At 33.7% G+C, this 17,180-nt stretch overlaps 1 protein-coding gene across 1 annotated transcript in view; it reads right to left on the reverse strand.

Annotated features, from left to right (window-relative positions):
* Positions 1 to 15,277, reverse strand: part of LOC132708611 (ras-specific guanine nucleotide-releasing factor 2-like) — a 75,942-nt gene extending 60,665 nt beyond the window's left edge. The window contains exons 1-2 of the mRNA XM_060681041.1: positions 15,145 to 15,277; positions 4,559 to 4,734 (exon numbers count right to left, since the gene is read on the reverse strand). Of these exons, the coding sequence (XP_060537024.1) occupies positions 4,559 to 4,717 (159 nt within the window). The 5' untranslated portion in view covers positions 4,718 to 4,734; positions 15,145 to 15,277. The remainder of the gene's footprint in view (positions 1 to 4,558; positions 4,735 to 15,144) is intronic.
* Between the last annotated feature and the right edge of the window lie 1,903 nt (positions 15,278 to 17,180).

The raw sequence follows: 17,180 nt of genomic DNA on the forward strand, positions 1-17,180 counted from the left end.
AAAAACAAAATTTTTCAAAAACTGTTTACGAGACCAAAGAAATACTTGAATCAGAGGAAGCAGAAAATACGGGTCTATAAACTTTTATTCGTAACAATTTTTCAAAAATACACAGGGTGCGCCGCAAGTTCAAAAACTGAAAAATGGGCCCCCCTATTATTGGATACAACTTAAAGACTATGATTCAGATCTCACTTTCTTTTATATTGTGATATATCCCGCATAGAGGGCAAAAATTTTTGTTAAGCTTTTCACCTATTGCACAGAGGGTTCCCGATATTCCGTGCTAAATGAGAAATGTGTTAGGTGTCCTAAATTTGCAGATATCAACTTCAATATTCAAATTGAATTGAAATCGCTATTTCGGGGGCTGTCAAGACGCCATGACTTCATTGATTATTACGGCGCACTGCATGGTTTCATAAAAAAATTATTTTCTCGAAAAACATTTACTATTTTCAAAAAATTCTTGAACCAGGACGTGTGGAAAATCCAGGGCTGTAATCTCCACTTTGAACAATGATTGTATCATATACAGGGTGTGTCGTTTATATCCTAAAAATTTCCGTTTTTGCTTTAACGGACGATAAATAAAAAACCGTTAAAGATGGGATAATTTTATTTGAACCGTATCGTAACCCGTGTCGTGAGAGTTTCAGGTTTCGTCAATTATACCGGGTGCAAATTTTGATATTTACCGATGTTAGCTGTAACTTTGAAGTTCGACGAGATGTGAAGGACATTTTATACAGGGTGCATGCACAATTAAACTACATCGATTTTGCGAAAGTTCCATAGTGGTCTGCAGGAGCACGATAGAAAAACAATGCGTCCCTTTACCACACGAAACCGCGAAGTTCTTTCCATTTAGAATAAAAAGCTGCTTCGCGCTACGCGCTACGAACATGCCCCGTCCAGTGACGATTTTTCGAAAGCAATCTTGTTTTGGACGCAGTTCGATTGTCGTTTTTACTAGAGAAAAGGTTGATACCTCAACGACAGTTTTCTTTGTATTGTATGACACCTATGCAGTTATGACATACGGTACTGAAAGTGTTTTCATTCTTATTTGGGTTTAGCAGTCAACATCCATTTGCACTTATAAGCACTTATAAGACAACGAAAAATCGAAGCAGAAGAAAAACTCAATCATCATTTACAGATGGTAAAACATTATGAACAGTTTGCACGGAGGAAGAACCTCATTAATGAACATTTTCAAAATTTATGTGAGAAATAAAAGATATTACTATTTATAAATCATTAAATTTAAAATGTTTATGTACTAATATTTATAATAAAAAATAAATTTATGAATGATCTATACTTCTATTTAAAAAGTAATATATGTTTAGATAAATATTTTCTATGCAACTGCTGCATTTTCGCTTTCGTTTTGAAGTAATTTAAAGTTATCTGGATTTTTAATCATTTAAAATTGAACGGTGGACTAATGATTACCAACTTTAATAAGACCACTGATACACATAAACACAATAGGTACTCAGTACAGTTACAAAAATGGTTCAGAGCAACGACTGTAATAAAACATTTACACAAAAACAAGTCTCTATAGACACAAATTATTTTTTCTTTTGTTGATTTCAATGATACAATTATTACCGCACTTTAATCATTATACGGGTTGCTTATAAATCAAGCTTACTAAAGTTTCGTCAATCATCCTATGGACTCCTTCAGAGCTTAATAGAAGCTGGCTTGTATTCTACTCTGTAGCTGCTTATATATAAACGCCGTCTCGGACGACTGATATTGGTGACAGTTAGAGACCTGAGTCGCGGTTAAGATTGTTTGGTGGCTTATAGATTTTTATAGACTCTCGGATTTTTCGTTGGCAGAAGAATTGATTACATGCAAGAATTTTTGAACCTTGTTGATATTTTCCATCCTGTCTCTCCAACATACTCTTATCTCAAACGGAATTTAGCCTCTGACGGATCGAAGATGTTGAGAGATTTTTATTAACTCTGGTTTTAAGGTTACATTTTTTAATAACTTTTGATTTGTGGTCAGTAATGTTTTGAATGTAACGAATGACAACACTGGCAAACGTGTTGTTGCTTTCGGACTCATTGTCTTTGGAATGTTGTGGTGAAGTGTATTTTGTGATGGAATGCTTAATATCTCTAATGTGGAAATTAGAAGAGTCAGTGACTCCGACTGAGATAGTTTTGTGACTCTGTAAACAAGAAAGTCGATAACCGATTATTTTTTATGCCGTATGCGTGCGTAGGTTTTCTGTAAACAAAGTGACCCAAGGATAGGTGTGATTTTGTATTAGTAAGAATGTCGAAGAATGGGAGGTTATTATTTGTTTCTGATTCAGTGGTAATAGAGCGCGAAGTTGCGTTTTAGGGAAAAATATTAAAAAATTCACTTATTAAGTAAATCAGTAAAGAGAAAATGCTGGAAATTATTTTTCATTATCTGAAATGGTCTCCAAGTTGGGTAGCTGCGAAATTTTAACGATGCTTAATGTAAACACTGTTTTAATGCTCAAATTCAAATATTTTTTTATTAGATTCTTTTTACAATATCTCTAAAAGAAGAGTGAGTGGTGGCCGTGCTCCGAAATTTCCAGAAAAAAACACTGGATTTTCATATACTTGGAATCGTTAAAAAGGGCTTTTACCCTGCCACCAGATGGCGCTTTCTGACATAATGGCAAAATAATAATATCCTGAAATAAAATTAAATGTAACTATGTGAATTTGTTTACGGCACTAGATAGTCAAACAAGAGCCCAACAACCTAGTGAAAACCGCATCTCAATATCTTTATCCTAAACTAAAACCAACTTACCAAAAATAGGTATATAGGTTTCCCAGAGATCGCCACACAACAAAAGCATCCGCGTATCGAATAATTTAATTCGGCTGATGGCCATTGAAAGTTTTATTTTAGCTTATCCTGGCAGCCATTTGAACATATTATAATTTCACCTTACTAGAGATTAAAGTGCTTATTTCTGGCTAACGTACGTCAATATGAAACTTAATTTATATAGAAACTAATAGGTGTAATTTGTTTTTCAAAAGCCGTATCAGATTAGGAATGCGTTGATAAAAGTGGCTTCAAATTCTGAATAGGAATCTTTAAAAAAAACATTAGGTGTCACATTTCCAGTTTCAATATTCTGTTATGATCGTATACCGAATTTGATAAAGTTCCCTTGCCCAGTTCTCCGGGCTGAACATGAATTACTCTGTATTTATAAAAAGCTTGTAAATAATTGTCAATGAAATGTTAAATGGTACATTGTCCTCAATGTCAGGTATAGAATAGAATATCATGGACAGATCTGTTCGGGGCATAGTTGCGTGAAGAACCCCTTATATAGACAGCGTTAGCATGTCAAAAAATTCTTAAGGCAGTTTGCCAGCCCAACATGGTTCGCCGCTGGGTCATTTCGTTTAGTTTGTAGCGGGCCGCCATCAGAACTATTTTGTACTTACTGCTATTATCGTTAAGTATGGTCGTACTGAACGTAGTTATGGTTTTATTATTCAGAAATATTTAGAAACAGACTTTACCACAGAACTGGTTGGCTAACCATTAGCAATCAGTCCCCAGGTCCACATTAGATTATTAGAAATATGGTTAGGTGCGAAGGTTAAGTTGATTTGACAGTACAAACACAACCACTTACAAAATGTCCTAGTTCCTCTCTGGTACTTTAGCATTAAATAATTTTAAATAGGTTTGTGGGCCCAAAGCTATTGTAACGTTGCTAATTAAACATACTCGACCTAAATGTACAGACTTCCAGTATGTTAATGCCTGCTGCAAAACACGCATTGCGTAATCCCGCTGATTGCTCATTCGCCGTGGAAACAAGTTTTACGGTAAATTGGGTATAAAGTAAATCGTTGACAACAATTTCGGATGTTTAGAGGTATTGCACAGGCGTCAAAATTATCTTACCCACTGAATTTGATTATAACGGATTAACCAATTCCTGGGCACAACATTCCGTTGGTTATGCGGCTGCAGGCGCCCAAAATGGTTGTTGTATTTAATTGCGACAAATTAGAATCCGTCGACACTAAGCAATTGGCTCTAGCAAATGTGGGCAAAAACTCGCAAAGGGATTGCTTTCGTTTCATCGAGTGCATGCGGTGTAATTTTAAATGGCTACGACGTAACGACGTCTGGAACTTTTAGCCGTTCAGGTCAATACTTGCTAAAATCTGAAAAATTGTAAGCCCTAAAAGCGAAAGCAGAAATCGGATCCGATGGAGATATCTGCTTAACTCGAGGAGATATCAGTTCGTTTTTATATTTTTCCGCCCATTAAACGCTGCTTGTTTCATTCACAACTGGATATTCCCCAGACCATCGACCGACCCACGCAGACCTGTCGGGACCTCGTTAAGTTTTCGATGTTTTTGTGCGCAATTCGCTTTAACTTTAGGTCTGAGTGTAACCAAGAATAACAAATTTACCTCGAAATAAGCTTTTTCTGTTTTTTTTTTCATGGGCCACAGATCATTATATCGGTAATTCCGAATTTGTCGTTGCTATATGGATTACTTACCTGGTACAAAACAAACCACCGCATTTGCCATTTTGTACTGTCCCCGGATTTCTTGTGTAGGTAGCCAGCTTGTGAGTGATCGAAATTAGCTCGTTCCGATAGCATTAGAAGCTGATTTTCGTTGAGCCGTATCGTTCTTTGCATCTTCGGACTTAACATTTTGAATTTTTATTATTCTGGAAAAAAAAAACGATTTTCACATAACGTCCATACTAACACTATATATGAAAGCAGTTTGAGCAGTTTAATTACACGACAATTTAGAAATGAAGAGGCCAATTCGCAAATGGTCAATGCTTTAACGGACTTAAAGTGGGCTTATTCGGCCATGGAAGACATCGGAATGTAACATAATGAGATGCTACTTAGAACAGAGCTTCGTGATAGATCTCTAATACAAAGCATTCAATAACGCTTACAATATTCTGCAAAAAAACGGTTAAATGTTACCATACTGCAAAGTACAATTACCAACAATTGCAAATGTAATTACTATTTACAAATCTTCTGGATTCCTCCCGGGTTGATTTTTTATACGGCAGATTTGCTGACGTTTCGCCAACCATCTTTGTGGCATCTTCAGAGCTTAACTAAAACTGGTTTGTGAATCTTAAGAGTCATGAGGGGTGGCAGATTTTTCACGGACTGTAATAGAGAAGAAGCCTTAACAATAGATTTAAGGTTCGTTCCATAGGTGACGTGGGATTTGTTTGAAGTAAGAATATCTTGAATTTTTTCCTTATATTCACTTGTGTTCATTGCCACCATAGCCGTTGCTTTATTTTAGATTAGATTAGATTTTAGAGATTTTAGGGCAATGCTTTCAGGCTTTGCAATATTAGATTTAGCTTTTTTTAAGGATTTTTGCGGTTTCGAATCGAATTTGTTTGAAATGATTTCATCTTTTGGAATAATTCGTAGGGCCAAAACGAAGTTGGAACCTTTTTCAATGATATGATGGTACATTTACCACAATGTTTCGTAGTTGAGAATAGTTTGATTTTTCCACTAGTGATGACATTATTTTTTCAAATTTTTGAATGTGTTTGTGGTTAGAAGATGAACGAAGATTTTCAGCTTTCAGGGTATCGTACTCAGATGGCAACAAGATAGAAGCAATTTCAAGATGAAGAGACACAAGAGTCTTATTGATTTCTTCAATTTTTTACCAGTGTGATGAATTCTTTCTCGAAGTAAAGCAAAACTAGATTTACGTAGGACAACGTTGTGGTACAGAGTAATCTTACCAAAGCAGATTTTGCAACTTGTCCAAATATCTCTCAACATCTTTGATCCTTCAATGACAAAACCCATTAAATCAAAGACATTGGAGAGACTGGACAAAAAATATCAACTAGGGTCAAAGAGCCTTAAGACTACGACACATCAACTCATCAGCAGTTGCCGAACATAATCATGAAACCGGAGATCAAAGCTTATGTAATTAATTCTTCTACCAACTAAAAATCTGTAGAAATCTACAAGCAAGCTTAACCTCTACTTAGATCTTTATCTTTCACCAAGATGAGGATCATCATCCGATACAGATAACATCTGAAGAAGCCAAGAGGATGGTTGTTGAAGCGTCAGCAAGTTCGACTCAGCAAAAACCGACGCAGGAGGAATCCAGAAGATTTGTAAATAGTATTACAGTACTCTGTGGAAATTTCTTTGAGAAATTACGCATGAAAACATAAATAAATGGGTTGTTATTCTTTGTTGATTACACATTGCAGTACTGTAGAGCAATCATTTACTTTTTTGCTATAGAAGTTGAAGCAAAGTTTCTCTCTGATTGCCGCTTGGCGGAGAATGGCCATCAATAGTTAATGGTGAAAAACGGAATTGTCTTTCGAAAGTCGTTTAATCTATTTTTATTTTTAAAGTTTATTTTTAAAGTTTAAAGAATTCGGATCACCCGTATTTCTATGTACTCGGTGTTATTTATGAAGCTATTGTTCTGCATTGTGTCTATGGGTTTTACATAAGCAAGGATCTATTAAGACTCCCGCTATAATTATTGGTTTTTATTTGTGAGACTCTCCAATTCGTTGTCTATATTTGTTCTCCATCCATTTCTTGATAAGCTTTCGCTACCTTGATGATGTCCTTGCGTTGTGATCCTATACTTGGATGTTATTTCGATTTGGCATTTGACTTTTATGTTCCACTTTTTTATGTCAACGCTCCATCAATAATTAATAAATCAATAAATATTTTATGCCAGACCTGACTCGACGTTGTTACAGAATTACAGGTTTGTTTGCTGAAATCTAAAATTTAACAGATCAATGGGTCTGCGTATATATGAAAAAAAAAACAAACCGCTCACGAAATTCGAATGCCGCTTCGTTTGAATTATGAATAAAGTTCCGTTCTCCGTCTGCCTTTGTGTACATTCCGTTCTTGTTTTAAGAGGAAATAAAAGTTTATGAACGTTGTAAACATCGGCTTAGTTTGGCCAACTTCCGTAAGCCGTTTGTTTTTCCGATACAAATTATGATATAAAAGATTCCTGCTATTCCTCTTCCTGTCGAATCATCTACTCCAAGATCCAGTCACGAAGTTGTCTTTTAAATTAAGCAGTTCACAAAGTCGTAATTTTATGGGTTATGGTCCAGAAGTCTATACAACATTTTCATAAATTGCTTAGTTTTTAAAATACAGGGTAATTTTGGAAATCTGAAGTTTTGGGTCACTCCTCGTATCTCGGGTATCTTATGAAATGTCGGATCCGACATAGATTTTTAGGTATATTTTAGTTTTTTCTCTAAATTAGTTTTTTTTTTAATATAACATCCTATATCTTATAGGCCAATTTGCTTCCGCTTGATATGAGCTTCTCAAAAATATGGGATAGTATGGGATTATTGGTACAAGTGACCTCAAAAAAATGAATTTTTTTAATTTTCAGGAAGGTTTTTGTGGTAGGCCTTGGAAAAATGATTGATTTTGGATATAATTGGATAGGTAATAATAGGCCTAACGGACGGCCTGCCAGGTCCCCCGTTTTAAGCGTTTCAGATTTTTTTGTGGCCGCATTTACAAAGTAAAATAAATGTGAACCGCCAAAATAGTATCCGAGCAGCTTTTGAAACTTTTAGAACCTCTTATTATTCTGAAAGCTTTGGAGAGGATTGAAACTGTGTGTAGGTTGTTAGAAAAAATGGTCTACATTTTGAACAGTTTTTTTTAGTTTTATAAATTAAACTAATTATGTTCAGATTTGCAAAAAATGCTAATATTTTATAATTCTTATGTTCGTTATCATTTTAAATAATTGTTTTTAGGTTCTCGTTTTGGCTTAAAAATATAATGTTAATATTAAACTATGTTGGCTTCATGCACATAGTGTACATAGAAATAATTTAAAACACAGAAACAAAAAGATGGCTTTTTGGTAATGGCTTTTAGATAATATATCAGTAAAATATAAAACGATTTTTAAAATACGGGCGATATCATGTCAATTTATAAACTTCGTATATTTATGAACAAAGAATTGTTTGTATTTACCTAGATAGCATCTATATTACAGTTGTGTGAGGCGGCCTGTCTGTCATTCGAAATGATGTAATTAAGGTTGCACATAATAAATTACATTTTATCAATTACTAAACTTAAAAATTTAAATATAAAAATAACATTGGACCACATATAAATCTACTTAAGCAAGTATCGAATATAATTGCCTGCCAATTAGCTTGAGGAATCTCCATGGCTATAAAATATTTGCCAAAAAATGTAAGCTGGTTATATTCTCGATTTAATATATCTTTATAATCTGCGTTACTTTAGATATTCCATTGTTTTATGTTTCTTTCATCTTTGTTTTTTTTATTGTTTTATTTCTTTTTAGTACCCTTTGGCTCTAATATAGTAATTTAGTAGTTAGTACAGGTCGTTTGTGTTCAAGTTTTGTTATTTTTTTTTACCTAGTGCACTTCCGTGTAAAATTTTTCACAGAAATGCATAAATAAATAGAATATTTCCACGTTTTTCTCCACTCTGAAAATTATCCAAGTGAAAATGTTTCAGAAGCGCAAATTACGCAGTTATTTGGTTTTGTTGATTTTGGGTGTTTTCCCGCAAAATTAAAAGCAGTTATGGACAGTTTCATATATATGTCCCATCATAAATAAAAGCTAAACGGGCTTGGACATATTAATTTATTCCATGGATGTGGGAAACACGCAATTGTTAAAAAATGTTAATGTGTGTTAAGAAATGGTAATGTGCTGCCCATAACACTATAAAGCAAAGCCAATTTAACCTACTTTCGACACATTTTAAGATTCCTTCTACGTTTTGGTGAGTAGCGAAGTTTAAATGTTTTCGTTTTCAACAGTATATTTTCATTAATTTTATTTACTATTAGAGTTTGTGTATTACAAGATGAGTATGATACATGAAAAATAACCGATTCGATTGATTTTATGAGAATCACAAAGAAACAAATAGCGATCAGAAATATATAGTCACTTGTAGAATATGACGCCTGGATGTATGCTGAACTGAGACATTGACTCTTATTGTTTTCTCAAAGAGAAAGGAATTCGGTTTAAACGCATAGTCAAAGAGTGGTCTTTTTTCAGAAAAAATGGAAATACAGAGGAAAGGAATTTTTGCCGTAACGTAAGCGTTCTCCCGTTTTCCGAGTGGTAATACCGTCAAAGAAAATTTCCGTAAAGATACTCGACGAATTTATTTTGAAGGATACGTTTTATTAGAAATATTTGCGGATAAACTAATAACAATGAAATGCTTTGTTGGAAACAAAGGAGCAATGCCGTTGTTACACTTAACAAGCGGACCTAGGACTAAGTAGATGTTCAGATTCATTTTAATTTAAAAATTCTTTCGAAAGTGGCGGCGTTAATAATATGATAAAAGATAAATAAGTAAATCCTTTCGGGGAATGGCGGACTTTTCGGTAACCAAGGCCCAACAATTCACAGGTAGTAATACTCTTAACATGTCCTATAAATCTAAATTTATCTCTGTGGGAGCATTAATGCAGTTTTCAGTATTAGCATTGTCAATTGTTATTCTAGTATTGTTGCGGTATACGCTATTTGATAAAAAAACCCGATCTATTTCAATTAATTGTAACGTTTTCAATGTATTACTTATAAACAGTACATAACAAAAATAATTTTGGATAAATTTTCGGTCTCAATTTTAAGTATTTTCGATGTGATCAAAATGGGCATGTAATGAGATAACTTTAAATGTTCATCTATTATTGTACTGATACTGGTTTCATATTGTCTTCTTATGCCTTTTCACTTTTCCTTCTCTTTCTCTTAGTTTAATTTATTTTTAATTATATTAAATTCTGCAATCAACGTAATACTAGCTATATTTTTGCACATACAAATTGTCTGTGATCTAAGTGCAATATGAATCAATTGAGTAGCACCTAATTTGTAATGTTAGTTCTTATTTATTATTGTTGTTATTGGGACACCATTCCAGTTGTTTTCTTTAATGGTGCAATTACAACGCTATTTCCAGAATGGTTGTAATGTTAAAAGTTAATATTGCACCTAAATTTTACCTTTTTTTACAAACAGGTCTATATTGTTTTGGAGTTTTTTTTAATATGGTAAATTAAAATAGGGTACCGGTAAATTAATTTTAAGTTGTGGCAAAGTTAGAAGAAATATTTTTTAAATTCTGATATCATTTTTCTACATATCTTATGGTTATTTCCACGAAGGTGTTGTAGAGGCAGAATATAAATTTATGGTAACCGTTTCTTACGATTACCTCAAGAAAGTCAAGACGCTGTGTCATATCGTGTCATTAAAATGCAATTTTACGCAAATTTTATAATAAATCGTCACATTTGCATCGCAAGCGATAACGCCATAATTAACAGGATTAACCTAATTACGGCATGAAGCCCGTACTTTGGAAAGTCTCACAATTTAACAGCTAAAAACAAAAGGAATATATTTTTCGTTTCACTCTTTGAAGGAGTCATTGAAAATTATTTGACGATGATGTCGCAATTAAAGCAAATGGCGATTATTAATCGTTTAGTTATTATACGTTTGGATAGAATATTTTCCACTGAACAAACCAAATCTGATGTTCAAAAAGGACTATAAATATTTAGTTAAAATGTTTCTTTTGTTTGATGCGCGATTTTTGAGTATGAACTTTTCAAATAAAGTGTTTAAAAATTGTTTAAAAAATGCGTTTATAAACTAGGTAAACTTGTTGAGAAATGTTTAATGAAATGAAACACAAATAAAATATTCATTTTAATTTAATTTAAGTAAATGAAATGTTTGGTTTTAATTTCGATGACAACACGGTACTAACCTTTTGTACCATTTTAAATCATTTATGTCACACACCAAAGAAATGATATTTACTGAAAATTACCCTTATTTGACTTTATATGACTTGGATTATACTGTTAAGAAAGAATTTTTATTTGAATATTTCGCCACTTTGTTGCCTCAATCTCAACGCCACAACACGGTGGAAAGATTGTAAGTTGCACTATGGAATGTTTGATGATTTTGCCGCTAAGAACAAATGTCATTTTTAATATTTCAGCTAATATTTCCATACTTTTTGTATTCAATTTTAATGACACAAGAACGATGTTAAAATTTTAGTTTTTATTTTTAGTAGTTTTAGTTAATTTTGTCTAGAAACGCATCTTATTTAAAAATTTAAAATTGACATTGGTTTACAGAAAACGCTTGTTGAACTCCAACTGGAATCCTGCAGACGTTTCGAAAAAATCTCACTTGGCATCTTCAATGCTCGCGCTACGAAAACACTTCGAACACTCTCGGAACGCGAGCATTGAAGATGCCAAGTGAGATTTTGGCGAAACGTCTGCAGGATTCCAGTCGGAGTTCAACAAGCGAACGGATGATATCCCGGAATATAGTGTCATCACATTTTTCCATCCGTGAATCAATACGTGAAAAAAAACACACATATATATATATATATATATATATTTATATATTTATATATATATATATATATATATATATATATATATATATATATATATATATATTTCGTTACTTTGTGTACTCAGTTTTAATGACACATGAAAGTTGTTAAAATTGTGTAAAATTTTAAGGCACGCTTATGAACAAGTTTGACTTAAAAAGCATTCTTATATTGATCTTGTTTTACGGCATATGATTTTGATTGGGCCGTTAAAAACAAATGTCTATTTTAATATTTCAGCTTATATTTCGGTATTTTGTGTCAGGTAATATTTCGTTACTTTATGTACTCAATCTTAATGGCACAAGAAAGTTGTTAAAATTGTGTAAACTTTTAAGGCACGCTTAGGAAGAAGTTTGACCTAAAACGCGTCTTATATAAAATTCATATTGTTTTACTGCGTACGCTTTTGATAGTGCCGCTAAGAACAAATGTCTATTTTAATATTTCATTTCATATTTCGTTACTTTGTGTACGCAACGCCGCAAAGTTTTGCGAAGTTGCCAGGGGGTTGGTTACCTGTTACCTCCACTACTGCCGAGCTTTTTAATTAATAATAGCTTTCCTATATAGCATCTTAATCACAATTTCCGCTTAACTGTTTGATTTGATTTCATAATGTTGGTAAGATAATTTTTCGATGTAAAATATGATATGATCGAGTAAACCTTCATTGCGTTTCCGAACGGAATGTCATACGAGCAAGATTAATCCTCGAGGTTCAAATTGGTAACGACATTTCTCACCCGCAAATCCGCAAAACGTGGCATTAGTTCCCGTCACGGAGGCATTATTACTATGTCCTCTTCTAAAAAACTTTTAAACTGTCAGATCTAGGAACGTTTTAATTGTGTTGCTAAACGAATTTCCAATTTGAAAAATCAAACTTTCGTTGTTACTGTACACAAAAGTTTCAACTTTGACTCTCGCAATGATTTTGAGTTCTGAGGGATTTATTGAATGAATGAACGAATTAAATAATAAATTGCGAAAGAAGGATTAAAACTGTCGAGGCAAACAGTGCAATTATATCGAATGGAACCGATTTCTATTCCAGGCAGCTTAAGGGCTTTTCGTTACAACACGAAAAATAAGGGACTCTTTTATTAATAAAAATTGCCTCCGGGACCACTCATGGAAAAATGTTGACTTGGTCGCTTCAAAAACCAAGGCTCTCAAAGGTAATTAAATGTTATACGCGTGGGAGGATAGTAGTCGAGGCTTGATACGCGTTCATTGAACAGCGACAGAACTATCAATTTTTGAAAACCGACTTTTGGAAAATGCTCCGGGATTGTTGTTAATTATTATCGAAATTAACAAAAAAGAATTACTTTGATGAAAATCAATTTATCATAATAAATAAGAACTAAAAGTTCAGATTTTCACGAAATTATATATTTTTACATGACAATTGTTTCGACAACATCGTGTCTTTATCAAATGTCGCACATTTGATAAAGACACTGTGTTGTCGAAACAATTGTCATGTAAAAATATATAATTTCGTGAAAATCTGAACTTTTAGTTCTTATTTATTTTTTTAAAGTTAATTTTAGAGTACAAGGGTAAGGAATTTCGGAGGAATTTCAAGGTGTTATAGAACATTTTAAGCTACTTATTGGAATTTCAGGATGTTCAAAGCACGGAAAAATTTTGAAATGATTCTTTTAAAAAGAAGATTATAAGTTGCTATTTCCAAAAATATCCTGAGAAAAGCTTGTTTTGCAGTGCCAGTAACATAAAAATTTTGCAAATATCCCATCTATTTTTGAACATTTTCACGAACCAAACTAACTAAAACAAATTTATTTTACATGCTCGTTAATCTTTTTGCGAAGGCTAGATTTATTTTTTTTTACTTTGACATGCGCATTTGGTGATACGTTTAGTCTTTTTTACAAAATATTGCATGTGCATTGTACACTATGAACACTATGAAAGAATTCCAATGAATTCTAGAAGAATTGCAAAGAATTCCGAGGAATTACGAGGCACTCTGAAGCTTACTCCTAGAAGTTTTGGAGGAATATTTGACTAATTTTTCTTGCATGAAAATATTATTTATTTATACGTTGTTAAACGATGATATATATAATATATATGTATATATACAATATAATATTATTGAATCGTTCTCGTTCAACATCATAATATTATTGAATGGTTCTGGTTCAAGTTCGCATTGAATTAACGGCAAAAAAATACTTAAATGTAATAATGAAATAAAGAAAAATAGTTCAAAAAATAATACGAAGATTTAGCCCAACAAGCAAAAACATGAGAGAAATTTATGATTCGAAAGTTCGCATCCAGAATTAGCGGGGATTCATTTAGCCCTGCTTTTTAGCAAATTTATAATACGGTTAAGTCGTCGTTATTACATTTTCCAGCAGCTTAAACTGAAGTTTAAAATTTTTGTTTTGTTTTTAGCTTGTTGCCATTTTTAAGCGTTCACCGACTGCTCGTGAAGTATAAAGCAATGCGAAAAATAAACGTGTGGGCTAAATACATATTATTTTCTGGTCAGCGTAAAAATAAAAACGCATTAAGGCTCGGCTAGTACGTTTATCGCTTCAAATGAATTTGCGTGTCGATTTCGTATAGGCGTACTTTTAAAAAAAGTGGCAACAATGGCCCCTTTCATGGAAAAAAAATGAGTGACGCATTCTTCCGAGAAAATAAAAATCCGCGTCCCAGAGCGGAGTCCGTTGTATTCTACGGTGAGCGAAAACGACCTTCGAAGGATAACACTGATAACGTCAAAAGGAAATTTCCGGATATTCGTTGGGAAAAGAAATTTTCCATTTTGTACCGTCCCCGACATGGGCTTGATATTTTATCGGCAAAGTAATCCCTAAAATCACTAAATTATAAATAAAAAACATTCTAGGGGAACTAAGCCAGTTTTTTGCTATGAATTTTTAAAAGTTATTTGCAATTTGCTCCACTTTTTCATTAAGGTTTTTCTTAATAAATATCCACCAAGGTCGCCAAAACTTAACATGTATGATTTTTTTTGTTATTGAATCGAAAGGATTCGGCGCAGGTACCATATTTGCATTTTGATGCGGTTTTAGGTTCGATATGTGTCGGAGGAGCCGATTTTGGCTATTAGATAAGTCTCAGCATTAACATTTTGTCAAAGAAAAAACTTTTTTTTTCTTTAATTTATCTTTTTTTTTATCATAAAGTGTTGTGTAAAAAGTGACAACTCGAAATAATTAAATCAATTGTCAGAGCGTTTTTTGCACTTTTCACAGTCAGATCAAACTCTTGATCGATTCACTATTTCAAAAAGTCAAATCGTGGTAGAAAATGTTTCAAATGCGCCTCTCACGTTGAGCGTGCGTAAGTTTCTTTTTGGAATTCATTACGTTGTTTATTGCCGCGCGTGAGTTAGAAATTAAAATTGCTCCCATTCTCCGTATACGTTTCAATATTTTGTTATATCGATAGACTTGTGTCGACCATAAACGTGAGTGAAAATACCGTTCTTCGAACGGCCGCGAAAACTTTTCAAATTTCGCTTTGCGCGTCGGAACGGTGAGTTAAACATCCGCCAAAATTATGAAATAAATATATATTTCGAAACTTACCGCAAGACGACGGAAGAAAATTTGCTTTATTTGCAGTGTTGACTGAGCAGTATAACACGCTACCAAAGACGCTCTGTTTGAACTTCCCCAACGATGGAAAGCATGATATAGACTGGAAAACTGCCCTTTCCGAGACTTTAACCGTAAGGGAAAACTGAAATTCAGCACGCACGCGTACTTGTTGCGCTCCGAACACACCGAAAATGTCGGTCGATAATATAGCCCACCTACTTTCCCTTAAAGCAACAAGTAGCAATTTATTGTGGACATATCAAAAATCACGCACGAAATTTGAAAACACAAAGTGCCAGGTGCCACCTATCAAAATGGGTCCTCGAAATTTTCGGCCAATGCAGTCTGCGCCAGTCCGGACCGCTCGGCAAAATAAATAAAAAAAAAAAATCTGAAACTTCCTGTAGGGTTGGTCCTCAAAACAAGCGCGATTTTCCCCATTTTTTAAACGATTTAAGCATTAACTTCCAGAGTTTTCGCCGTTCATTATATAAAGCGTTACTGTTCAAAACTTTCCACATTATTTTGAAAATCTTTTATACAGTGAACTGCTAAAATATAGAATCATTTAAAAATCAGGTATTATATTTCAAGAAATATGCTGGCACACCACCATCATAATTTTTTATTGCCAATTTTTTGCAGCAAACAAAATATGCATGGTGGACCGACAAGTCAATACCAAGTTGTGGAATACTTTATACAAAACTTACAAATACAAAATGTCGGTTTTTGTTGAGTCGAATTTGCTGACCTTTCGCCAATCATCCTGTTGGCTTCTTCAGAGCTTGACTGAAACTGATTCGCATTTTACTCTGTAACTGCTTTTATAATGTTTGAAGGAGGCGGAGCTAAATGAGGGGCATAAACAGCGTCTCGGATGACTGATTATCATATTGGTGACAGGTAGATACCTGAGTCGTGGTTAAGATTGTTAGGTTGCTTATAAATTTCTATAGACTTTCGGATTTTTCTTTAGTGAAGTACTGATTACATGCAAGAATTTTAGTTTCATCAAATAAAATTGTATGTCCGGTTTCGTGATTGTGTTCGGCAATTGCTGATAACTGTATTTGTCTTAGTCTTTAGGCTCTATCATATTCTTTGAGCTTAGTTAATATTTTTCGTCCGGTCTCTCCAATGTATTCTTTACCGCATATGCATGGAATGCCGTAAACTCCTGGCATCTCAAATGGAATTTTGTCTTTGACGGATGAAAGATGTCGAGTGATTTTTGGATAAGTAGTTAATCTGGTTTTGACGTCATATTTCTTTAGAACTTCTGGTATGTGGTCAGTGATGTTTTGAATATAAGGAAGAACAACAGTGACAAGAGCGGGATTGCTTTCGGCCTCATTACTATTGGAAGGTTGTAGTGAAGTGTATTTTGTGATGGAACCCTTAATATATTATTAGAGAGAAGAGCAGAAGTAGGGTGTTTTAATTCTGAGTGACTCGGGCTGATATAGTTTTGTGGCTCTGTAAACTGATTTTCTATTGGTAAGAATTTGTAAGAATGGGAGGTTATTATTATTTTCTAATTCAATGGTAAAATAGAGTTTAAATGTCTAAGAAAATCTACTAGCGAACGTTTCCATAATTTTGGTTTTAGATCGAAAGTGTCGAGAGCTTTCTTCTCAAAGGCTTTCATAAATATATATGCGCTGACTGGCGATAGTCGCAAACTCATAGCTGTTCCCGACGTTTGTTCAAAAATTTGACCGTTATAAGAAAAATATGTTCCAGACAATCATTTTTCGACTAAGATGAGAAGGTTTTGTTCCAGAATCTCGGATTTTAATATATCTGAAATAGTGTTGAGAGTTCCAGGAATAGGAACTTTAGAAAACAGGGATTGTACTTCGAAACTAACCAGAATATCTTGCGTATCTAATGTAATGTTTTTTAATTGTCCAATGAAGTACGACACTATCAGTTTTCTTACTGCTGACAATAATTCAAAGGGGTAATCCTGGTTTGTGAATATTTGCGAGTCCGTAGAGACGAGGAAATTTAGAGTGATA

This window comes from Cylas formicarius, unplaced genomic scaffold (assembly GCF_029955315.1).
Source record: "Cylas formicarius isolate icCylForm1 unplaced genomic scaffold, icCylForm1.1 PGA_scaffold_12__32_contigs__length_19106922, whole genome shotgun sequence".
Taxonomy (NCBI): Eukaryota; Metazoa; Arthropoda; class Insecta; order Coleoptera; family Brentidae; genus Cylas; species Cylas formicarius.